This window comes from Pieris brassicae, chromosome 6 (assembly GCF_905147105.1).
Source record: "Pieris brassicae chromosome 6, ilPieBrab1.1, whole genome shotgun sequence".
Lineage (NCBI taxonomy): Eukaryota > Metazoa > Arthropoda > Insecta > Lepidoptera > Pieridae > Pieris > Pieris brassicae.
Window position 1 is genome coordinate 6,691,565 of NC_059670.1, and position 24,695 is coordinate 6,716,259.

A 24,695-nucleotide genomic window follows, 5' to 3' on the forward strand; every position below is an offset into this window, starting at 1 on the left:
GGTTATCTAAATTAAGAATAATATCGTGTTAATAATAGTAATTTAAAAAGACTATACTTTTATTTAATATTAAATAAGATTCATTCATTTGCGGTTAAATTATATCACGGACGTACCAGTTAAATTTAAATGCATCGAGCATAATGCGTAAACAATGACAACTTCCTCTTCGCAGATTGTGACCTCGTGGCGTCCGTGAACCGACCCTGACCTCTCGCCTTAGATAATACATATTTAGTAAATGAAATCATGTGGTCTTCACATGTATATTACTAAAGTAATATTAGTACAGTTATGTACATTCACGATTCCATGACATTTTACTCGCTCGTATGTTCGATTACTTATTTATATTTATCTACATTAATTATGAAACGTTAGTTAGTATAGATATAATACAATAATTAGTTAAAATAAAGCAGTCCTACAACTAACATAAATAAATATAACAAAAAACAATAGCTTACCTTATAATATAATAACTAAAATATTAAGTTATTAAAAGGAGTCCTTTTGGGCAAGGTTAGAAGATACTGGCAGCGTTCCCCCTTTGAATAGCAAGACTAATTCTTTGTCTGCTGCTAGCTGCCTGCGCTTCGGTCTTCTGTGATGTCGACTAACCTTTTTGCTACTTCCTTAAAAATCCTTAAAGCGCTAGGACCCCACGGGACAAGTGTCTCGACACCGAATGGGACAAAATCATATTCGGAGTCGAGACCTCTGTATTTGCATGCTTAATATTATTATTAAGTTGTTGTTTATTTGACAGGAATTGTTTTATCGTTCCCAGTTAATACAACGTTCAGAGTTATCGAGAACTGAATAGTAGTGTGATTAGTTTTCTATTTCACTATTTTATTTCACTACTTTAGTAAGATAAACTATAGTTACATTTAGTTTATGGACACAAAATGGCTGAAAATATGCGTCTTTGAACATATTTTGCAATCTGTTTTTAGATCTGACTTCCGCTTGCATTTACCCATTTGAATAATGTAACTTTCGAATTGTAATTATTATTTAAGTCGACCCAGTAATTTTAAATTTACTTAATAGAAAAATTATAATTTCATATGTAATTTTCTACTTTTTGCTGACAATATTAATTGATGATATTATGTATAAGACTTCCGGTGCATTTCCTGTTGTCCTTTTAGCTGACCCCTAACCCTGACATCATAATACAATTCAAAAGATTTATTGAACTTTAAAATATGGCCTTTTATCAATACATTGATAAATTTCACAAGTTGAATTGTATAATTTACGACATCAATGATTGCCGAAACTAGTTATTTTTAATTTAATGAAACATTAAACATTATATTAAAATACAATATTTGCGTAATGAATTTAAATATATATTTATTCAAATGGTTCCATTATATTATACCAGGTAAGTCAAAAATTATATAGTTAAAAGCATTTTATTATCTGATTACTCCCCCATCGTTATGCCCGTGTTTGTGTGAAAATAACATACTTAACTCATATAATATGTAGTGTAAATGGTGCTAATTCTTTTGCTGACCCTTCTGGTGTAGTTATAGGTATTTATGTGTATGTGTGCATAGTGCACTGTTTGTTTTGCAACTAGTAAATCATATTCAATAATTGTTCATTGGCTGTCCCAATCTGGGCGGTGCATTATCACCGGTGTGGTGGATATAGTTGTAGTATTATATAGTAGTGTTAAATTGTTTGTGCCGCGTTTTCGGTTATTTCGACGTAGCTAGTTAACGTTAAACCAACTAAATTACATTATAGATATGTATATAATCACAATAGGATCAAAGTCCGTTTTTTGCCAATGGTAAATTCCATTCATCATTAAGATTATTTGAAGTAACAAAAACTAAACTTTTCAAGGAGATTTTTTAAAGTGTGTAATTTCCTTAATAAAAAGTCGATTTTGTTTTATAAGAATACTGTTGTCTGCGGCTTTATTAAGGTATTTGTTTTTCCGGTGAAGATTACCAAAAGATTGACCACACATTTCAAAATGTTGATAACTTAGAGAAAGCCCTGTTTATATGTCATGTGTTAGTATTTTGACACCCTTTTCAAAAACATGGCTACGAGAACACGTGAGACCACACCTGGAAACCTTTCTGGTATTTTAAACGGAGAATTCCAAAATCTCTTTCGCGTTCCTCACGAAACAGGGATGGAAGAAATGAAGTATACACAAGAGTTATACTGAATAAGCTAAAAGCAATACCAAAGCATCTGAATTAATAATCTGCGCTATAAATCCATAATTAACATAACTAATTTTTAATCTAACCGCATAAATAGCGCATTAGTTAAAGCCGTTGATCGATTAATGCGAATAAAAAATATGTCAGTTATTTAAAAAAAGGTACAATTATTGATTCAGAAATTAGTCCGATTTCGTTTGTGTGGGTTATCTGCGTAGGAATGAACGCCTTTATTTTCTACTAATACATTTTTACGAAGGTTCCGTTTAAAAAGCTGTGTATCAATAGATTTTATGGGTCAGCGAGTAATATTGAAATAATAAGCAACAAATAAATACACTTAATACAAATAAATACAACTCTGGAGGAATTGGCAAACTCATTAAAGACCTCAAAGTTTTCTGCAGTTAATTTTCAACAATGGTAAAGTTCGTGAAATGAAGGAAGAGGATAAGATACAATGTAATAGGAAGAAGGATGAACCGAGAGCCGCTGAAAAGCGTGCCTTTCAATATTTAAAGTGTTCGTAAACCTAATTCACCACCAAATATGGCTTAAAGTTAAGTTAACAGAAGTCCACTTTTCTGTAAATTTAATTCAGAGCTTATAGGTTACAACTTACATGCATATAATATACAATTTTATTTAGTTATATTTAGATAATTAAACCCTTGGCATTCATCCAATGCAGAAATTCATCGGTCCATAAATGATAAGTTACTAATCAGTAATAATAGCCGAAATTCGAGTGTAAATTCGTGACAGACCCTGAATCACATTAATGACCTGCACTTAATCAAACATATCATGTCAAGGTCAAATCTCTCACGAATGTTTGTCTAATCAAAAAATGTATGCATGGACTATAAATTAGCTAGATAAGGTTGTCATTTTTCAAGATAAGAATTTGTTCATTGATTGACCAGATGCAAAAAAGGTCACATACAAAGCAATGTCAAAACGTTTTCATGACCCTACTTTTTAGTAGTAGTTGTCATTCTGATGTCGAGAATTCAAATCACAAAGATAACTACTTACGTAAGAAAGCCACTACAATAAAACTGATGCACAATATGTTAAAGTGACATGACTCAAGCTTAAACAGACATTTTATCATCTGTTTTATGGAGACTTTTCCTAACAGAACCTTGCCGTAGATGTAATGTCCTTAAAACACATCATCATTAAACATCCTACTGGGGGCTATGTTCTTCAAAATAAAGGATAATGGATATCTTATTAAAAGTGTTAGATTAATAAACATTTACAAAAAGCGTTTAAATTAAATTAAATCTGTATAGAGAATTTTAAATTTACCGACCTTTGGTGGCAATAAATATTGAAATTAGAAATCTTAATTATTGTGGCTGCTTAATATTATAGCGTGTTAGATAATCACGCTATCTGTACTTAAATCTGAATTGAATACCTCAAATACATAATAAATAATATGAATCCATAATATCACTACAATTAACCAATTTTTTCTTGCATACTAAATACATAATTAGTTTTTATGACTATGATATTGGCTTGTCTAGTTTTCTCATTGTTGTTCTTATTTGATATCTTATAACCGTAGTTTCAAATGAATCGTAATGGCACGTATGTATAAATGTATAATGTGTGCGTATGTATGTATAAACTGTTTGAAAAAACAAACAAAATTATTAACTTGTATTATGGAAAACACACGATTTCATAGTTTTAATAAATACGGTATACGTATCTATAAACCAACTAATTTCACAATTTTTCTCACAACCTAATTCTGTTATGCAAATCTTATCTGTCACCAGATCAGTCAAGGTAACCAGGGTCGAGAGGAGCTTTCTATCGTCAAGGTTGAATAAAAAAACACTCTCGAAAAAACTTATTTATTTTACAATAGCAGAGGAGACGTAAAAAGCACCAGAAAACATTGTGCCAAAAGCCAATTTACAAAAAAAAATCTTCCTCAAAAGATAATAAATAAAAAAGCGTAAGTGAGAAAGTATTGCAGCCGACGCGTTCGTATCGCTTCGAATGCTATAACTTTCACTTACGGTTACATAACTTTACATGTAAAATCACAACAAAACTTAAAACATAACATTACAAATCAAATGAAAGTATGATGGCGCGACTGACTTAAGATTATGACTTAATATTACAATGGACGGTTTTGCGTTCGCGCATTGTGCCCACCAATAAAGCACGCCAACGGCAGAGACCAGCGTTTCATCTTTACGACATATTATGTAAATGCGAGTGCATTCAGCTGTATTTACGAAACCCCACGCTCTGTCATTTCACTATCTTGCATTCCAGATTTGAGCCTACATTTTCTTGGATGTCGACTTTGTCTATTTAAATTTTGTGCTCACAACTCTGACATACATGGATGAAAACTCGCCCACAGCGCACGTCCAAGCCGCAATAAATACGCGGTTATAAATACTAATAAATTAAAAACTAGATGTAATAAATTAAACAACTATTCTAAATAAATGAGCGATCACATACGCCGAATCAACGACATTTAGGTAACTTCACAAAAAGGAGATAAAATAAGAATACAACTAACACACCTACTTCACTTCCTCGTTGTTGAACCTAGCAGGCATAACGTGAAAGGTAAGTTATCCATCGTCATTAGAAAGGTGTCACGGTTGGCGGGCGCTTTCTAGCGCGAATATAACGCAAGGTCCGAGATTCTACGCTGACGGGAAGCCGCATGGAAGCCCCTTGTGCCGTCTGGAACTAAAGGAGCTCGAGGTTCAAAACGAGGCGTGCAGGATAACCTCCTGCCACCACATTCTGTTCCTGTCAACGAACAACCTGAGAGCCTTCTTGACAACCAGCCTTCAGCGCTACTTGCACTTCCGGTACTCGCTTGAGAAGCTCGGCGAGAACCACAGAAGAAAGAAACTCCAGAATCTGAGCTATGACTGCAAGTCGATTGCCGACGGGGCACCCATGTTTGAATTTCAGGAGAACGCGGCGTGAAAAATCCACTTGAATTCCTTCTGTAAAATGGTGCGACATATCTGTAGTCAAATTCAGGTTCTGATCCACTACAGCATGATGAATATTCACATTCATGACGCCTCGGTGTTGCACGGCGAATTGGAGTTTTCCTTTTCGGTTCCCTAGGGACTCCGTTTAACTCATACACTTTCATACCATCTTCTTCAGAGGTCTGAAGCTTTAGTGCACTTCGAGCTGCTTCAGACTCTGTAAACTCAACCAACGCACACACACAATTAACAAGACTGGGATTTTTATTTAGGAACTGCCGGACATCAGCAGGAACTGGATTTCCAGGACGTAGTACTCTAACCAAAGCAATTTCACCACAGCCCGCAAATAACCTTGACACATTTTCTACTGACGGGCGATCTATAGGCATCTTCACAGCTACTACCGTCCTTGAGGGTGTCGTCTCATCGTATGCGGGAAGAGGATCGATTCGACGTAATTTAGTTCCCGCTTCATTAATTTCCAATTTTGTAGACTTCTTCAAGGCTTCTGCTACCACTCGCCAATCCTTTGTAAGATGTTTTACTCGTTTGAAACTGGATATCAATTTTAGAGAGACATATCCTTCCTTATTCCTTCGCACGTGCTTAAGCAGGAAAGCGTCTTTAGTAATATTAGCATCCGAGAAGTAGAACTCCACTTGGGAGGCTATACGGTTGGCTAGCTCCTCGTCAGGTGGTGCGTATGGCGGTTCCTGCGGGTCGGGAGCGACTTCGCAGCCAGAATCTTTTCCGCCGCCGGAGCCGGCTTCGGAAGCCGTGTCTGAAAGATCAGCATTTTCGTCGGTAGACGGACGACGGTCGGAAGTTATGCCTTCGTCGGGTTCAGGCATGCTCTGGCTAGGAGGTATCCCCTCCATCTCTGTTAGCGCGTGGAAGTACCACTATTGCATTAGAGGAGCGTGCGACTCACTCGATGGCGCGTATCGAACTGCGGGCGCGCGGCGCGTAAAAGTATCTTTTATAATATCGGAGGGATGCACAGTAAAAGGCGTTCAGAAACCAGAAGTGAGATGACATTGCAGACTTCGCGACGCATGCGTTTTAATTACTTAACATGTGTTGCCCATTTAGATTGCGCTCAGTGCTAGTTTGTTTTGCGCTTATTATAATGCGAGGTCTCACGCACCTTGGATCATTTGTAAACATTCATACGCTATCTAAGATTATTTAGAATAATTGCATGATATTCGTGTAAACGCGCAGATGTTACATAGTCGATACTAAAATTTAACGGTATCATAAATCGTTCGCTTTCAAAGAGCTGTAATTAGGTAATTGGCCATTAAAGTAGTTTATTTTCATTCCTCCAAATAAATTATAAGTATAATACAATAATGTATTTCTCATAGAAATATGTGCCCGCGGTTTTTTTTTATTTTAAAAGGCACACTAACGCAACACATATAAACACTTACAGAAAACACACGACACACAAAAACACAATACATGCATATGTGCATTAATAAAAAGTGGACACAACATTTAAAGGGAAACATTTCAATAATAAAAGAAAAAATAAATAAAATTAAAGACATCTAGATTAAGATTTAATATGTAAGAAACATTTGTTTTGTATTTTTTATCTTTGCAATTGTTACTATTGGTGACGGATGAAAAGTGGCTACAGCATCTTACACCTGTCATAAAATGGATCTGCTTCGCATGTACTCCAACTCAAAGATACCATAGGCTTTAATGCTCCATTACAACCGACCGTGAAAAAGGACTGATGCAAATAATACTAATTTTATGTTTAACACAGATTAAGTCATCATAAATAGTAATATAAACTTTTATACTATATTGTTTGCTAGAAAGCAGACCAAGTAAAACTTATTAAAATATTTGTGCTAGATTAAGCCAGGACAGGGCAGGACATGTTATTAAAATTCTTATTTGATTTATTCGAATAACAATTTTAAGGCATTATTGCATTCCAATACCATTGATGTGTATGTCGTTATTATATTATACCCACATTGAAGTTGTAAGTAAAAACGCTATTTACTTGCTTTTAAAAAGCTTATGCTCCAGAGGTTGTATAGGTTTTTTGTAGAGTACTACGCACTTATGGCATTCTTGATCGCATCTGCCGGCCCACGTGTTCATTACACATGCTTTTTACCTGTATAAACTGTAAATTTACCTATAACGTCACTTCTAGGGCTTCTTCTACCTACTTAAGTACTATTGGAAGGTAACCTACATTGCTATAACGCAATTACAAATAACTAGGTCTACATATCAGGACAAAGGGTTTTGCACGTATATTAAATTATTTAATAGGAAAAAGTTTAAAAAATAAAAAAAAACCTTATTTCTCTATCTATAAAAATACTGAATTCAGTTGGCATGCACAGAAAGAGTAAATGTAAAGTGATCTGAAATTAAACAAAGTTATAATTAAAAATAAAGTGTTTCACTTTCCATTTCTGACTAAAAGAGAAATTCAATAAATAAAACTAAAAAATAAGTTTTGTATAAAATGTATTCAAAAGTAAGCAAGGTAGATACCGCTACTAAACAGATGCAAAGATTTAAAATCTTGCAAAACAATTAATTCCGAATTATTAGTATTAGTTTTCAAACACAATAGCACCTAGGCGTGTCTGTATAATCAGATAGGTAAAAAACAAGAAGCCATTCGACGTCACAGAGCAAATGAGATTACAGCGAGCAGTCACCCCACAGTTACACAACCTGCGTAATACACTCATTGGATTATTGCCTAACTTGTGATACTCTAGTACGGGATTTGATATTTGATACAGTATAATAACGCGGTACAAAGAACAGAACAGTATTGTTGACTCAGCGATTGACTTTCCCCTATAGGATGGAATTCTCCAACTAAAACTATTCATGCAATATAAACCATATTTTATATTAAAATTTATATGTAACTGAAAGTATATTTTATCCTCAGGATATTCTGAAGTCATGTTTTGTAAAGTCTATATTGATATTCATCTCGAACTTTTTATACATTTGCATCACGTTAACACGATCGTAAACCTGAAAACAAATAGATATAGTATTGTCTTTTGTTAACATAGCTTTTACACATGGAAAGAAAACACTTTTTAACCGGATCGAAGCTGCTAGCTTGTAAATGTGTAAAAGCTATGTTAACAAAAGACAATACTATGTGCAACAGTACAGACTGGAAAATGCAAACAAAATTAGACGACTGAAATTCAAAAAAACAAAGGCATCTCGTCTCCTAGCATCCATAAATTTTTTTAAAAGATGCAGAGACCACAACATCATCCCCAACTGTGTACGATTGGCTCCAAGAAAGGACATAGTTGGGAGCGCCAGTATTCTTGAAACAGCAAGTAGAAAATTGTTAATTAAACTTATAGCTTCAATCCGGTTAAAAAGTGTTTTCTTACAAATAGACATAATATATATAGATTGTATAAACTTATTGGAGTGCGTAGAGAGAAGATAAGACTATCTATATCTGATAGTTGAGACTTAGCGTGATTTAATACTCCGGTATGTCAAAATCCAACACGTCATATTTATCATCTCGACTGTAAAGCCTAAACCTATGTGAGTCATAGTTCGCGCTAAGTTTTCTTGAGAATTGTTCTATGGCTATTTCAAGATAAATGAAACAATTTAAAATATCTAAAAAACCAAGTATCTGTGTTAATTGGGCAAACGTATTTGAAATTGCAAAAGGTGGAGTGTAAAAATTATTTTAAAGTGAGTTAAAACAAATATCAGTAATCAGTTGTTATAACCTAATTCGCCACAATATTGCTTTTTAAACGATTTATTAAAATAAAACTGCATTAACAGACACTTGTTATATATGGTCAAGAAATTATAAGGTCGGAGCGAAATATTCAAAAGGAATTACGGAACAGACCTTTTAACAGCGGAAGTCGATAGTGTTGCCATTTTTTTATGTAAAATAATAAAAATTATCTGTTGCTCCTAACCTAGTTGGTTATTATTTTGAATGCCGGAATAAGGTCAATTGTTAGCAATAATGTATTTTGGGGCAGTGTTCGGCTGCCTACTAATCCAAACCTAAACAGTAACGAAGTGTAATACGAAATGTACGCTAGCCACAGTAGAAAAACATTTTTGTATACTTTTGGTTTGCATTCAGTTCTTTATGTGTAATGTAGTTCGTAGAGCTGAGTACGAAAGCGAACCTTTCACTAACCGAGATCAAAAGGGATATTAAGTAATTTCGTTCCGGTTACGAATCCAAGTATTAGTTTCAAATTGTAACAAAAGCACTTTGAGCATCACCCAGAAATCTGCTATGTCTGCTTAAAAATATTTAAAGAAGTATATTCGTTATACTCGTGTGTTCGAAATAAATATTTTTATTATATAAATTTGGAACCCTTATTTCTTTAATACGGTCGATTGCCACATTTTATTTCACCTTTCTTGACTTTCCATTTCGCTGTGGTTTTTAATAGTTTGGATGCACTTAAAATGGTTTATATGTTTGTATTTTTACTTATTTAAGCACTCTACAAAATATTTGTTATAGTCAGTCTAACCTTCCTTGTAGGAAGTTTAGAAAATAGGAAATATTTGTAGTTTATTAAGGCAAGATCACCTCGTGAAACTAAACACAAGAAAGTCAATTCTGTTCCTAGATAATTTGTAAATCATACCAAAATTTGGATAGCTCTCAATGTATTTTCTACATTTACATTTTTTTAATAAATAAATTTAAAACATTTCGATTCTTCTGGCCGAAATTATACCCACATGTAAATGTAGTTGTTATTGCAACAAAAAAAATGCAATTTTATACAGCTTGGATGTTTTTCATACAGAACACCTTCCGTTAGATTACATTGTAATGAAATTATCGATACACAAGGCAACGATTTGTTCCGTTTTCTCTGAAGATATTTTGCAAGGAGGTTCGGAGGTGAATTCAACGTTGCTAAAGTACGACCTAGATTTCTACGTTTATTAAAAAAAAACCTTAAAGTTCGAGATAAAATTCATTTGTTGGTGTATATGTTTTCATTTTTTTAATCCATACTCCTGAAGTAAAACTCAGAATTACCCATTACAATGTAGTTCTTCAAAATATAACGCGTTATATTTAAACTTTGTGTGGTAAACTTCTAGGGTTTGCAAATCCTATAGAATCCTCTACTCAATCCCAGGGAATTTACTTCTCTATCTTCCTTTAAATGTCTACTGCACAAGCGTTTCCCTACTGCTGAACTTTATAAAACCAGTTCTTTAGTTACAGTTCGTCAGCTGTTTTTAAGCAACATTCGCTGTTATTCTTCGATACCGCTATATTGGACAAACGTCGAAAATATAGCGTTTGTACAACCCTATCTTTTTCTTATTTTTGTCAGCGATAGTTCTTTTTTCTGGGCAGTTACTTGTATAACAAACTTAACAAAACTCTGAATATCTATCCTAAAACTAAAAAACGTGTAAAGCAAATAGTTCATACTTTTTACTTACTTTGAACTATAACCAAACGGAAAATCTGCTAAATGTATTAAAATAATTTTCACATATGTTCTCAGGCTTATGCCTGACACATACCTACACACACCCTTCTAACACTCACACTCTCATACACACACCCTACAATACACCCATACAACTTTATTTCTACTAAATTCTAACTAATTGACTGCTTTGTTTTGTTTTTCTTTCCTTATTTAAAACGTTAAATTTGTTTGCCTACCCATATATGTATGTACGTTTTGTTACCACTCAATATGACTGCTGTGGAATGGTAACCAGTCTCCCAATACCTTCTCACCTGTAATCTTATTTATTGTTGTAAATGTTATATGGGAGAAAATAAATAAATAAATAAGCATTACTTGTCCACGTCATATCCATAACAATATTTTTTATATTATGATCTGTTTTTATTGTTTGTTTTCTTCTCATCTTTATGTTTAAATTTTGTATCTATCTCTTATGTTGTTTTGCACTTGTGCTCAACTGCTCACCTTATTTAATTTTATATGAATAAGTTGCCAGGGAAGAGATCGTTCGAAAGCGATAAGATGTTTACCCTTATTAATTAATTATTATAATTTGTTCTGATTTTTTTAGTTTAAATATTAAACGCCCAAGTGCACCATTAAATTTATAAAAATGCATTGAATTGACGTAATGGACCATTAATACATTATTATATTATATTTTATAAACTGTACTTAGAAAGCGTTCAAGTATTACGTAACGAATTTGGGGGGGTCCTCATGTAAAACGCTACGATGAGGGGTGGGGATTGAATTACGCGTTATTGTTAATATTATTTTCAACTTTCCAGTACTTTACACCATATAATGGTAACTTTTAGGTATAAATAGTCACTGGGGGTGGTCACGAAACGTTTTACTATTGGATACAGAAAACGTTACGTTGTGTTTCATGTGGGGAGGGGGGGGGGTCAAGAATCTCGAAATTGCGTGACGTAATACTTGAACGCTCCCTTAGCTATAAGTATTATAATCGTATTTAGGCTCTTTGGATTATCGAATTATGTGTTGACAGTATAACAATTGATATAATTCGGGTCAAATAAGTAGGTAGGTTTATGTTACCTACCTATTTGACCCGAATCGTAGGATTTCTAATCCTAACTTTTGTAGGGTGATGTTGGTAGTTTGGCGTAATCATAAATATTGTTAGTTTAGTATAGGGTCATCAGATGCATCATAACTAAGTGTACTTCAAAACATTCAAACAATATCAACCAAAATTAAAACTTATGAATTTTTGAGGCAAAGTTCTCTACCACAGGATCACCACAGGAACTATCAGAAAGGTATTTCTGAACTTAGCAGCCTTCAAGAAAAGATCATAGCACTGCCTGAAAGGTCTGCAACACCGGGTGTGTTAGCTCCGCAGTTGCAGCGGCGGCGATGAAACATTTACAGAATAAAATGTAAAATTTGACTCGCAAACAAATTTCTTTACATATTGTGGTGTCTATAAAACTAGATAAATACAATTACAATTACTGTAATATATACGATTCTCCATTTTGCATCATGAACCAATAGCCTCGGTGGCGCAGTAGGCAGCGCGTAAGTCTCATAATCTTAAGGTCGTGAGTTCGATCCTCACCCGGGGCATATCTTTTTATATTTATTTCTGTATTTTTTAAGAACTATAATGTAGCATACGTTTTTTATTAAAATAAAAGTTTATTTGTTTGTTTGCAAAATTTATTTACATTTCATACATCTTTACTTCCGAATTCAACATAACTATCATTCATTATGAGCTATTGTTTAAATTTACACTGTCTGCCATGCTAGATTCCAAAAACAAATGAATAACCGAATTGAGAAATTTCCCCGTGCCACTTGAAGGAAACAAAACAAAATGATAATTATTAGCGACATTATCCTTTGCACCCTCGCCGTTTCCTCCGTACCAAGGTCTCTTCCGTGTATTCTAGGTCGACATGTGTTAAGGTAAAAATATGTGCTGAATGATTAATTGAACTGTAGGTTTCTATACAATATGCGCTAAAGATATAAAGGTCATCGTTTAGCTGCATCTTTGTTAAGACATCATTATCATTATAAAGAAAAAAAACATTATTTTGTATTACGTAGAACTTTTAGGCAACTCTCAACATTATGCTTTGATGTTTGAAACCCAATTTACATACATATACAATATAAACTTTTTTTATTTCTGCGCAATTAATATTTGCTGGTACGAAAATGAAAATACACACACTTGCGTCCAAAATTATTAATATAACAAATGAAATAAAATTAAAGTCTCCCACAATCCACTTCAATATGATCTTCCTTTTGCGAGTCGGTGAAACGCGGAATCGAACTGGAACAATGTCACTGGGTCACCCACTGGTGAGAGTGAAAATTAAACAAAACCCATCATGAGGTTGGAATAACTGAGATCAATCCACCCGTGATTCGCGTCTATCGAACGGAACGGGAAATTCCCCGTCATTTGTTTTAAGTAAGTGTTTATTACTGGAGACTTCTCCGTAATAGCCCAGGGCCCCATAAGTTGAGTATCCGCACATGACAATATCTAATAGATTTTATTAATCGCGATTTCGCGCTTCATTTATCTCTCATTTGACACTGAGATGAAAACTAACTAATACAGAAGTGACTTGTTAGATACATTATTTTAATGATATCCCTTAAGGCCGGCAACGCACTCGCGATCCCCCTGGCATTAGGAGTTTCCATATATCTACTATAAAATTAAAGGAAAAATATAATATATATAATTATTATAATAATTGTAGTTTTTGTCACAATTTCCACTTACAAACTCGCCCAGTTCTTTGATTGGCCAGAGACGAGTAATCGACCAATCACAAGGCTATAGTAGGAGACAAGAAGGTTTTATCTACCATAGACATGAATTAAATTATATATTTTTTACATTTGATTTTCTTATTTGGTGATTACGTCAACAGTAATTATTTACTTTTTTACACACATTGTCTATGCTTGAAAACGAAATGCAATTTTAAATATTTTTACAACAAAATAATTTACGTTTATGTACTATTATTATTGAGTGCTTTGCTTACTTTTGCTGACATGAGAGGGGGGTATAAATCAGTAAATCTGCTTATGTAATACTTGAACGGCCCCTTGAAGGTACTTAGAATAATGAATATAGTGTTAAACATATGTTTTGTTGTTGTGTTTGCACAGGGAATTCAAGGAGAACAATAATACTCCGTTTTTCACAAGCTTGGTGTTTTATATGACCTCTGGTTAAGAGAGAGACATACCATATATCAAAGTAAAGAGCGACCTGACGTGTCACTCACTACCATTTGCGATACTTTCAATGCCAAAATATAATAAGGCCAAGATCAACACCACATGAGTACATTACTTACACTTTTCGGTCCGAGTAATAGGCGAACGCGTTGGTGTTTCAAAATAGGAACAGGATATCCAGCGACATCCTAAAACTCCACTTTAATTTATTCTATTTTTAAATTTATAATTTCCAATTTTTTTGTGTTTATCATCTACGGTGGCGTGGTATAGAACTGAGAGCTTTTTAGGTGTTAAGATGGGAAAATTTTGCTTAAATGTACAATAATTGACCTGATTTAAATTTATCTTCAACACCCGCACGAATTTTATTCGTCGCGTATGAACAATAAACTTAATAATCACCTAATACGTAAAATTTTCATACTTTTAGGATTAGGAATTGTAAGCCCAGTTACTAATAATACTTAATTATCAGCCCAGCCTGTCTGTAATCTGAACGAAGCTATGAAAGAAGAAAATTAGAATATTAGTAGCGCAGTTGTAGTGATTTAGTAAAGCCTTTTTTGTTTTGACTGGAGGTGTATATTTTTTAAATTAAAGAACGCTTAGGCTTATAACTTAATTTAGCAAAAATCATTGTCCATATGCATAATACAGGTATAATGTTGTTCACCTACAGGCAACAATTATATTGATACGCTCGTATGCTGTAAGTGCGAAAAAACATTCACAAAAACATAAAGATAATACTTTACTATTATTCATGTTTTCGATGATAAATCATTTAAATGTATAACATTAAATAATTAGGTATATTATACAGTTGTATTATACAAATGGTAAGTAAAATAAACTAAAAAAATAGTCCAAAACCTCAAAAAAAACCCTGATCTAACGCACAGAACGTCTGAGTATAGCGACTCATTATTTATCTCATAATTCACTCCCGCGCTGGGCCAATTTATTATTTATTATTTAGACCCCATATAGTCTACTGCAGGGGAGTGTCTTCTCCCCTTTCCTAGACAGGGACTTTATTTTTTATTATTTTATAAAATAGGGGGCAAACGGGCAGGAGGCTCACCTGATGGCATACCGCCGTCCATGGACACTCTCAATGCCAGAGGGCTCGCGAGTGCGTTGCCGGCCATTTAAGAATTTGTACGCTCTTTTCTTGAAGGACCCTAAGTCGAATTGGTTCGGAAATACTTCAGTGGGCTGCTGGTTCCACATAGCGGTGGTGCGCGGCAAAAATTGCCTTGAAAAACCCTCAGTCGTAGAACGTCGGACGTCGAGGTGATACGTGTGGAATTTTGTATTCTGCCTCGACGTCCGATGATGAAACTCAGGTATTAATCCAAACAACTCCTCTGAACACTCTCCTTTATTATCTTAGCTACATGTTTGACGACTTCCGCCGGGCCTGGAGGGCACTACTTATTAAAGCGACGCTGGGAGTGTGGGTGTTGGACTGAGGGGCGGGGTCCTGGAGATGCTGGCTGGGTGGGCCCAATAAAGAGTTTATAGACCCCTAATAGTCTAATACCATGCGATCGAGCAGAGCGCCAAGAAGTTAAACTGCAGAGGAGTGTCTTTTCTCCTCTTTCCTAGGCTGTGACTTTATAATGTTAACAAGGTCTGGTCGCTTGGCGTCTTCCACTGGGCCTGGCAACTCATTCAAGTGACGATGGGAGTGTGACTGTCGGTCTGGGAGATGCTGGCGCCTACCCTCTGAAACCCAATACCTCCATCTGCTCGCTCTGCACGGAAGGTAGCAGTTCTTAATCCGTGATTATTGCGACTACTAAGCGACGTTCATAAATGCAGTGAGTTCCTTTAGTAATTAAAGTTATAGTTGTTTCAGATCTGCAAAATATATCTATAAATCATTTTAAGAACACCTATCATGAGGCCACCAACATCGTCGCATACATAATTTATTTTTCATATTTTTATGACACGGTAATAAAATCTCATACAATTAAACACTAAATAAAATATTAAACGTTTTATTTCGCACTTCAATGTAAACTATAAAGTGCCGACATTTTTACTTTATTTTTTATAGCTAATTTATTGTTTTTTTTATTATAAGCCTTAATGTAGTAAGCAGTATTACGTAAACTAATGTAAATAATGACCTCTGGATTAAGGGGAACGCCTGGCTGTTTATCGATATGTTTCATTTTTTTTAAATATTAGAACATTCAATTCACCATCGACAAGACTACACCCATTTACTTAACGTCTATCAATGATTAGTCAATTTTGTTGGCTAATCTGGAAATAAAAACGAAATCTATGTTAAACTGAGACAGAATTTTGAGAGAATGCTTACTTTGGTTTAATTTATTCACAGATATGAATCATCAAACACGAATTTATAAAATTATAAAATGTGGACTAATAAGCGAATGAAATTCCAAGTGAACCAAACATAATATTTCAATTAATTCCAAATTTAAATAAACTTGCTTAATTAAAAATTTCACACGTTTCAACAAAATTATAGTCAAGCATTCGATAAGGTTCGCCCACTAAAGCTCGCGCTCAATTTTGTTATTTAGTATTTGTATTAAAAATCTTTCCAAAAAATATAACGTTAACCAAAAAGTTTTCAGAGACATGTCGTTTATATTTTAATAAGTTCTTTTAACGTGTAAAACAAGAAGTCTAATTCACATTTTTTGTAAGTCATAAAGTCCTTAGAAATCACAAAATGAAAACCAGATCATTGCGATATACTATCGCCTCGATCTTACATATTATCCTCAACCGGCTCTTAGAAGCTTATAAGACATCGCGTCGCCAGTATAGTGCTCATTAGTTTAAATTTTAGTTCCGTACATATTTAAACAAATCGGGGTGTATAGCAGATAGGTTTAGTGTAGATCTACGCCGTAGTTCACAAATTCTCATAAAGTGTAACCCAACGTAAAGTTACTTATTAAAATACTGTAATTTATTATAGGTACAGATAACTTCCTTTATACGAAAGTATTATTTTCAAGACTAAAATGAGATTAACATCGCTTGGTATTGTTTTCCGTTCCTGGCCTAAATGTTCAAAGAAGGAATTAGTTTTGTTTCTGAAACCCATTTTATTTTATTTTTGTCAATTCTACATCTATAATGGTGACCGTGAAATTGGGATTCCAATGTTGCAGAACCCTAAATATATTTATTATGGAAAAACCAGCTATTCAGTTATTCAGCAGAACTATTGGCACACCGACCTTCATGTGTAGGTCAAAGTAAAAGCTTGAATTACAGTAAGGGCACCTGTTCTTAATAACAACTCTTTTCAGCATTTAAATTAATTAAATTTTTGTGTAAACGATAATTCATTTTAAAAATTCTATTTATTTAAATTTATGTGTATGATTTCAACGATCTCTATGATTCAACTTAGTTGAATTTTCAAGGGCTAGTCTAGGACATGATTACCAAAATCTAAAAATATTAAAACTAGACGTAAGTGATGCTTTAAGATCGAAATCGCTACACTGATCTAAATATTTTTAAGGAAAGTTTTCAGTAGCTATTTACTAGGTATCTTTATTCTGCGTACACGTGTAAATCATATGTAAACAGTAATTTATAACCGTTTTATCACAATAGGCATTTGCAATTCGCAAGGCCCTTCCATGACCTAGGAATCCTATAAATAAAGTTTATTGCTAAAACTAGGAAACGCGTCACACATATTATTATACTAACGTGACACACTAAGGTTTTCTAATAATATTCTTGTTGGTTATTTAAGTGCCTTGTTTGTTATGTTTTCTATGAAACATTTAGATTAAGAAGAAACTGCTGTTTCTGCAGTTTCAGTATTTTGTTTTCGCTCATCCATTCTTGTCTCGTTTAAATATATTATTTAAATATAATATATTATTTAACAAAAAAAAAAATACCTATGTCATAAAAAGACTTTAACATAGAACCTTAGTTACCTATTCACTAGTATATAAAAGAATTAAGTCGACAAAATATGATTTATTAACTATAGTTATTGTAAAGGCTAGATTGTAATTCATGTAAAGTCGTGAACTCTTTTGTGAACTTTATTGTAAGAAAATAAATTATATAAGTAATGAAACCTTAGTATTGTCTTTTGTTAACATAACATTTTTCAAAGAGTACCGAGAACTATTTTTATTTACAAGAGTTTTATTTTAGTGACCAACCGCCAGTAATAGGGAGGCCATTACTGGAGGTTGGCCGTCACTCTCTTGAAGCGTGTCTTGTCCTGCCAGGTGCAGCAAATCTTCCGCAGTGGCAACACCCGTCCACTCATGGCACAGTGCGAAGCCATGATTTCTTCCTTCTACCAACACGCTGTTTACCATGGATTTTGCCCATTATAATTAATTGAAGGAGGTGGTAGCGGTCAACTTTTCGTTGCTTAGCTTAGCTTATGCAGAACACTGCATAGGCTTTTTCGACATTCCAACTCTTCTGAGAACCTTCTTGTTAGAGACCTACTGGATCCAGCTTATAGGAAGGATGCAGCGATGGCACCAAATCTCAAATGCTTCTACGCGCCAGCGGGTATCTTCTCTGTCCAAGCTTCAGAGCCGTACAGAACAATTGGCCAAGTGTAACAAAAGAGAGCTCGGACTCTGAGTTTAATGGACGTTGAATAAAGACGAAATAACATGAATTTTCTCGTTAACTATTCTAAAACAGTGTGGGCTGTTTATTACAGAATAACTGTTTTTTTACTTTCTACAATTCCGTAAAATAATGTAGAAAGGCGGAATGTTATTGCAACATAAATACTATGTCTTATGCAATTTTATTGTTTATGTATATCGTCTTAACTTTTTTCCTCTTCTGCACTCTTCATTCAGAAGGTTTTGAAATGTATTTATATGCTATATTTTTTATCATTAGAAAAATCAAAAGACATCGGACAAAGTTATACAAGATATAAAAATATGTTAAAGCTATGAGCAAAAGATGAGAAAATCAAAGAATATAAATTAATTTGGGAACATCATTTTTTTATATAATTGTCATATTGTAAAATAAAATCCGAGTAAATACTTATTATATTATTGTCATTTCGTGTGACATTGTGGAAGGTCATCTACGGTTAGGAAAATAATTTTATTAATATTTAATTAGGGCATTTTTTTAGAAAAATAGAATTGCTTAAACATTCAATAGTTCACTCTGTAACAGATTTTAAATTAGGTTAATAACTTGCAAGATTTCCCGTCAAAAACTTTTTAATTTTCATTACTAATATAGTAATTTCTAGTTTAAATGTCGCTATAAAATTATTATTTGTTTAAGTTATATCAAAAACTAAATGATATATTTATTTGCTATCGTTACTCTTATCTTTCACCGACAGTGTTTCCGCACAATTTATGTGAGGTCGCGCGCAGGAAATGTGTATGTCAATGGCGCAGTTGACGTGTCACTTACGATACATAGATTATACTAATGCACAAAAAAGTACTTGCTATTTTGACAAAGCACATTAACAGAAGCACATTCTGAAGTAATGCGTATTAAGAACATATGCGTATATGCGATGCAGATTGATTATGGACGTACTTTGCCCCATCCATTAAGTCCTTAAGTAAAAAACAACAATAATAATCCTTATTGAAATTGTTCCTAGAAAGAGTTTTATATATATATAAGTGTTGATTGGAAAGCAGTGTAAACTGAAACGCGACATTGATTTGAGTTAAAAAATCGACGATGATCCAGAGGGCATAGACACAAAAATCTGAGACAAAGAACAACATCAAGGGTAAAGGGCCTTAGTGCCACTGTTTCTCTTAATACCATTTAGTATATTTTTATACCTGATTATATGAGACTGGTATTTAGGTATGGCCTCGTCTTTTCTGGAAACATTTCACAACCGAAACGAACTTTTGACATCCCAACCGTTGACATACGCAGTAAACGCATATTGAAAAATTCAAATATTTTTTTACACAGCGTTTTATCTGGTGTTTAGTTCTATTAATATCATTAATAATTTGATCGTTAAGTATCACACCGGCACCTATTAGTTATCAGTTTAATATAATTATAGGAGGTAATTGTTACGCTCAAATAGCAGTTAATTTGATTATAGCTGTCTCATTTTGATTGATATATTAGTATAACGAAATGTTGACTTCAAGGTTTAAATTAAGAATGTTTTAAACCTCAATTATTATTTTTTATTTCTATAAAACTGGTGTGAAAGATAAGTCAAATCAGCATAAATGGAATTTGCTGTTTTCTTGAACAGCGCCATGCTATAATTATCTGGAAAAACAGACGTAGGGAGTACCCTTCAATGGAAAACTGGTCGGCCAGCGCTCGGATCGTCAACCAGTTGATAATGGGACCCAGCAGTGCGCCTGGATGGCGGGTGGTGAAAAGATGATAGAGCACTGATGCACACTCAACAAAATACCTACGAGAAAAAGACTTTGTCCTTTGACAGTGTCCAAGTGGCAGTAGCTGTTGATCACAGAGTTGATGTTTACTCTATACGTTATATTGTCCATAGCATACAGTAGGCCTAAATGTGAGGAGCAATATTTTACTGAACCTGCTTCTAATTCTTGCTTGGAAAAATAATTAGAAGCTGTCCAGGTGTGAAGTATTGCCTCACCTTAGAAAAGATGCCTTTAGGACAGGGAAGGAAACAGTTCTTATTCGTAGTAAGAAAATCGTTTCATCCACAGGTTTATGTTATGTGATATATAAATATCTGTGATCACGACATTCAAACCTTATGAGAAATGGGCCGCGCGCTAAAATCCAGAATGGTCTTTCGCGCCGGAAGGCACAAATACGCACTCAAATTACGAGTAACTAGCTGTATAAATAGCTGGTCGAACGAAACCTTATTTGGAAGACAACCATTTAAGTTAAAATTATTTTTAGATTAACGATATAATATTTTAATAATTTTACATTTAATAACGATTTTGTAAGAATTTTCGGATCAAGAGGGTAATGCTTCTTCGACCTTGTTTCATTCGTTAAAAGAAGATATATATAGAAGATTACAAGATCAACTTAACTAGAATTGAGAATTAAGTTTTAAATAAGTAAAAACTTCCTAAACAATCGAAGGCCAAAATAGGATCGCAATTAAAAATCCCGCCAACTTGTTAACCCTGTGTTACCTTATCGAAAAAATCACCGATAATTACACCGTTCATACATTGATTTATTTCCATTACAATCGAGTACCTTGTCGAAGTTAATATTTTAAAATATCCAAGCTATACATATGAACCGGATTACGTAGTCACTTCGACAAAGTTCCATATGTCGTGCCAATAAGATGTTTCTTTTTTAAAAATCAGTAGTAGACCATGACACACTTCTGGTACGTTGTCACTACACTACACATATGCTGTGCAATAAGCTTATTTACAATATTGACACGTGAACATTGACTTTTAAACACTTATGCCTTTCTGTTATATTCTTGATTGCCTTAGTACAGATTAAAAAGTAAAAGTCAGATTGATATTATTTTTATCAAATCTCTATATATATTGAATATGTATAATATTTATTATAGACTATCAGTCGAATAACAATATCATATAAATGATTTAGAAATATTGCAAAATACCTTTAATTATGTTTTATTAAAATGGAACAAGGTACAGGTCACCCATCTCACCACGCACAACATCGAAAGCTCTATATGGGCGTTCAGTAGAAGGTATTCTTGAAACTGTACACAGTAGAATGCGTAAGCGATCCTGAATTTGAGGAATTCGGGGTGATATTTAGAAACTAACTATGACTCAAAAACCAATACATCTTTAAAGTAATAGTATTATTTAAAGTGTGGGAAGCTAAACACTTAGCGCTAAGGCTCGTTTTTCAATATTATGCTTAATGTGAATTCATAAAAATCTCCGGTTTGAGTAGGTTTCACAGACTTCGAAATTCAATTCCGCAAAATAAAGTCGTACCGAGAGAATTTTTTTACAACAACTTCATGAAAATTATGGTTCTATATACTTGTCAACGTTATGTTATAATGGCCTTATTAATAAGGAAAAAGTTAGTACAGTGTTAGTTACGTTATGTTATTTTTATATACAAATATTGGTAACATATACTTTATTTTCTACGTTTCATGTCAATACGTGCATCGAACTACACATATATATAAATGTACTGTAATTGGCTCAACTAAAAGAGACCGATGTTCTAGTTTTAAAATCCTATTCAACATTATTAATCTTGTTAAAACAATCAATAGTCTTGTCTCAATCGGACTTTCCATGTACTTCAACATATTTAGCATATGTATTAGATAGAAAGTGGAATTTATTTATTACATAACTCATGTATCTACTTCTCAGTTTATGCATCTATACTAATATTATAACAGATTTTGTGGCTGCAAGGTTGTCTCTCTGGAACAGATTTTAAAAAATATTTTACATATAGAAAATCACTATAGTAACAAAGAAAAATTTAAATTTCCCTCTACGTCCATCGTTCCACAACTGAGCGTTTCTTAAGGCAATTTCTGCCGCGCACCACCACTATCTGGAACCAGCTGCCCACTGAAGTATTTCCAAACCATTACGACTGAGGGTCCTTCAAGAAAAGAGCGTACCAATTCTTAAAAGGCCGGCAACGCAGCCCGCCTTTTGGCAGGCGGCGGTATCAGGTGAGCCTTCTGCCCGTTTGCCTCCTGTTAAATAAAAAAATACTTTTTTGTTTGCAAAGTAATATGGCGAAACGGCAGAAAGAAAACATATTTTACTAATTCGGAGAGATATATAATTGAGTTCTAGAGAAAAGTTGTACATCTTGATCGTGTCTACAAGAAAGTCAGGCGACGGCATTTGTCTCAATCTAAAAATCTAATATATAAAATTGTCGCGTCACGGAGCTTGTAATTAAACTTCTCCGAAATGGCTCGACCGATTTTCGTGAAATTCGTGATTTTTTGACAATTTTCTTTTTATGATACAGCATACAAAAATACATACAACCCTTAATAGTCACCCCTATACGATAAACCCCTTTTTGTATTTGTTAATTAAAAACTAGTATTTTATAAAAACATCTGTCTGTCTGTTCGCGAGAAACTCAAAAACCTAAAAACGGAATTTATTGAGGTTTTCACCAATATCTAGAATGGTTCATGAGGAAGGTTTAAGGTATATAATTTTCAAGGTTAAGTGGTCACTGTTGGCCATGTTCGCTTGTACTTTATATAAATAAACTAAAAGCACACACAATGCTTGACACATGAATTTCAAACGTCACTTAATAACGTTATTTAATACAATAAACAAGCCACTACCAATAATTGTTTTAAAACTTGATCGTCTATGAATCTTGTATCAATTACGAAATCGTCAAATGATTTCGAGTTTAATTTTTTCATATAAATTTGCGCAACCTGATGAGTCTTTTATAGTACATGTTTTAAATAGCACAATACATGTCATTGCAAAGATGAATTATTATAACGGGTCTGCAATTGCCCAACTTTAGTATTTTAATTGGTAACGAAATGTGTTAGAGTGTACATATTTATAGAGCATAATGTATTTTACACCAATATGTTGGTCTTTGGTTTTATCGGAAAGAGGTTGTATTTTCGCGAAAATATTTATTTATATAAGCGACTTAAATAAACAGAAAAGGAAGCTTTCAATTCGACAAGTTATGCAAACCTGCATAAATTTATTTTCAATCAAATAATAAATAACGTTCGTTCGTGATAAAATAACGTTTTCATAAGGTATGAAATTTGAAATTGCTTATTTAAAACAACTAATTAATATATTGTAATTTTAGAATATGTAAAGCCATACGCAACGAAATACCATATCAATCAGATCACAATCTGACAATAATGTAGGAACAATGTACGTGTATTATTCTACTCGGCTTAATGGCTAGCATTTAACTAACCTAGATAGTTCACTCAGTGTATGTGTCTTTCAATTTCCATACATTTAATTTTAATTAAATTGACGCAAATATGTGTGTCTGGTACTTTCGGAAGGTAACCATAAATTTTGTTAGTTAAAATAAATTTATTAATAACTAGATGAGTTCACCGATACTTCGTATAATATACAAACGTATTGTAATATAACATTTTTAAAGACCAACGAGAACGGACCTCATACTACAGCTATGAAACACAAAGGCATCATAAATATATGACAACCAAGTGATTTTTTTTTATTTCTACAATGACAAAAGAAGTCAATATTTCCCAAGTATAATATTCATGTTTCCCACCTTTTAAACCTTTCCAAAATCTCGAATTTTTACACATTTAGAAGTGTTCATTAATTAAGCTCAATGGATTTTTTTCAGATTCCTTTGTGGTGTTTTCTGCTTTTATAATTTTAAATAGTTTAAATATAATGTTAAATGAGCAGTGTTGGCCGTCAGTGGCTTCAGCGTGCAACTCTCATCTCTGAGGTCCTAGGTTCGATCTCCGGCACCAATGCACCAATGGATTTGCTTTCTATGTGCGCATTTAACATTAGCTTGAACGGTGAAGGAAAACAACGTGAGGAAACCGGCTTGCCTTAGAACTACAAAAGTCGACGGCGTTTGTCAGGCACAAAAAGCTGATCGATCACCTACTTGCCTATTAGTTGAACAAATGATCATGAAACAGATACAGAAATCTAAGGACTAGACCTAAAAAAGGTTGTAGCGTCATTCATTTATTTTTA

General features: G+C 33.6%; 1 protein-coding gene and 1 non-coding gene across 2 annotated transcripts; one reads left to right on the plus strand and one right to left on the minus strand.

Annotated features, from left to right (window-relative positions):
* Positions 1 to 4,072: 4,072 nt before the first annotated feature.
* Positions 4,073 to 6,151, minus strand: LOC123711296 (la-related protein 6). The gene has a single exon (XM_045663809.1). It carries the CDS (start codon positions 6,079 to 6,081, stop codon positions 4,867 to 4,869), a length of 1,215 nt encoding a protein of 404 aa, XP_045519765.1. The 5' UTR covers positions 6,082 to 6,151; the 3' UTR covers positions 4,073 to 4,866.
* Positions 6,152 to 12,257: 6,106 nt separating this feature from the next.
* Trnam-cau lies at positions 12,258 to 12,330 on the plus strand. The gene has a single exon. It is a non-coding gene; the product is annotated as a tRNA-Met (tRNA).
* Positions 12,331 to 24,695: the final 12,365 nt, after the last annotated feature.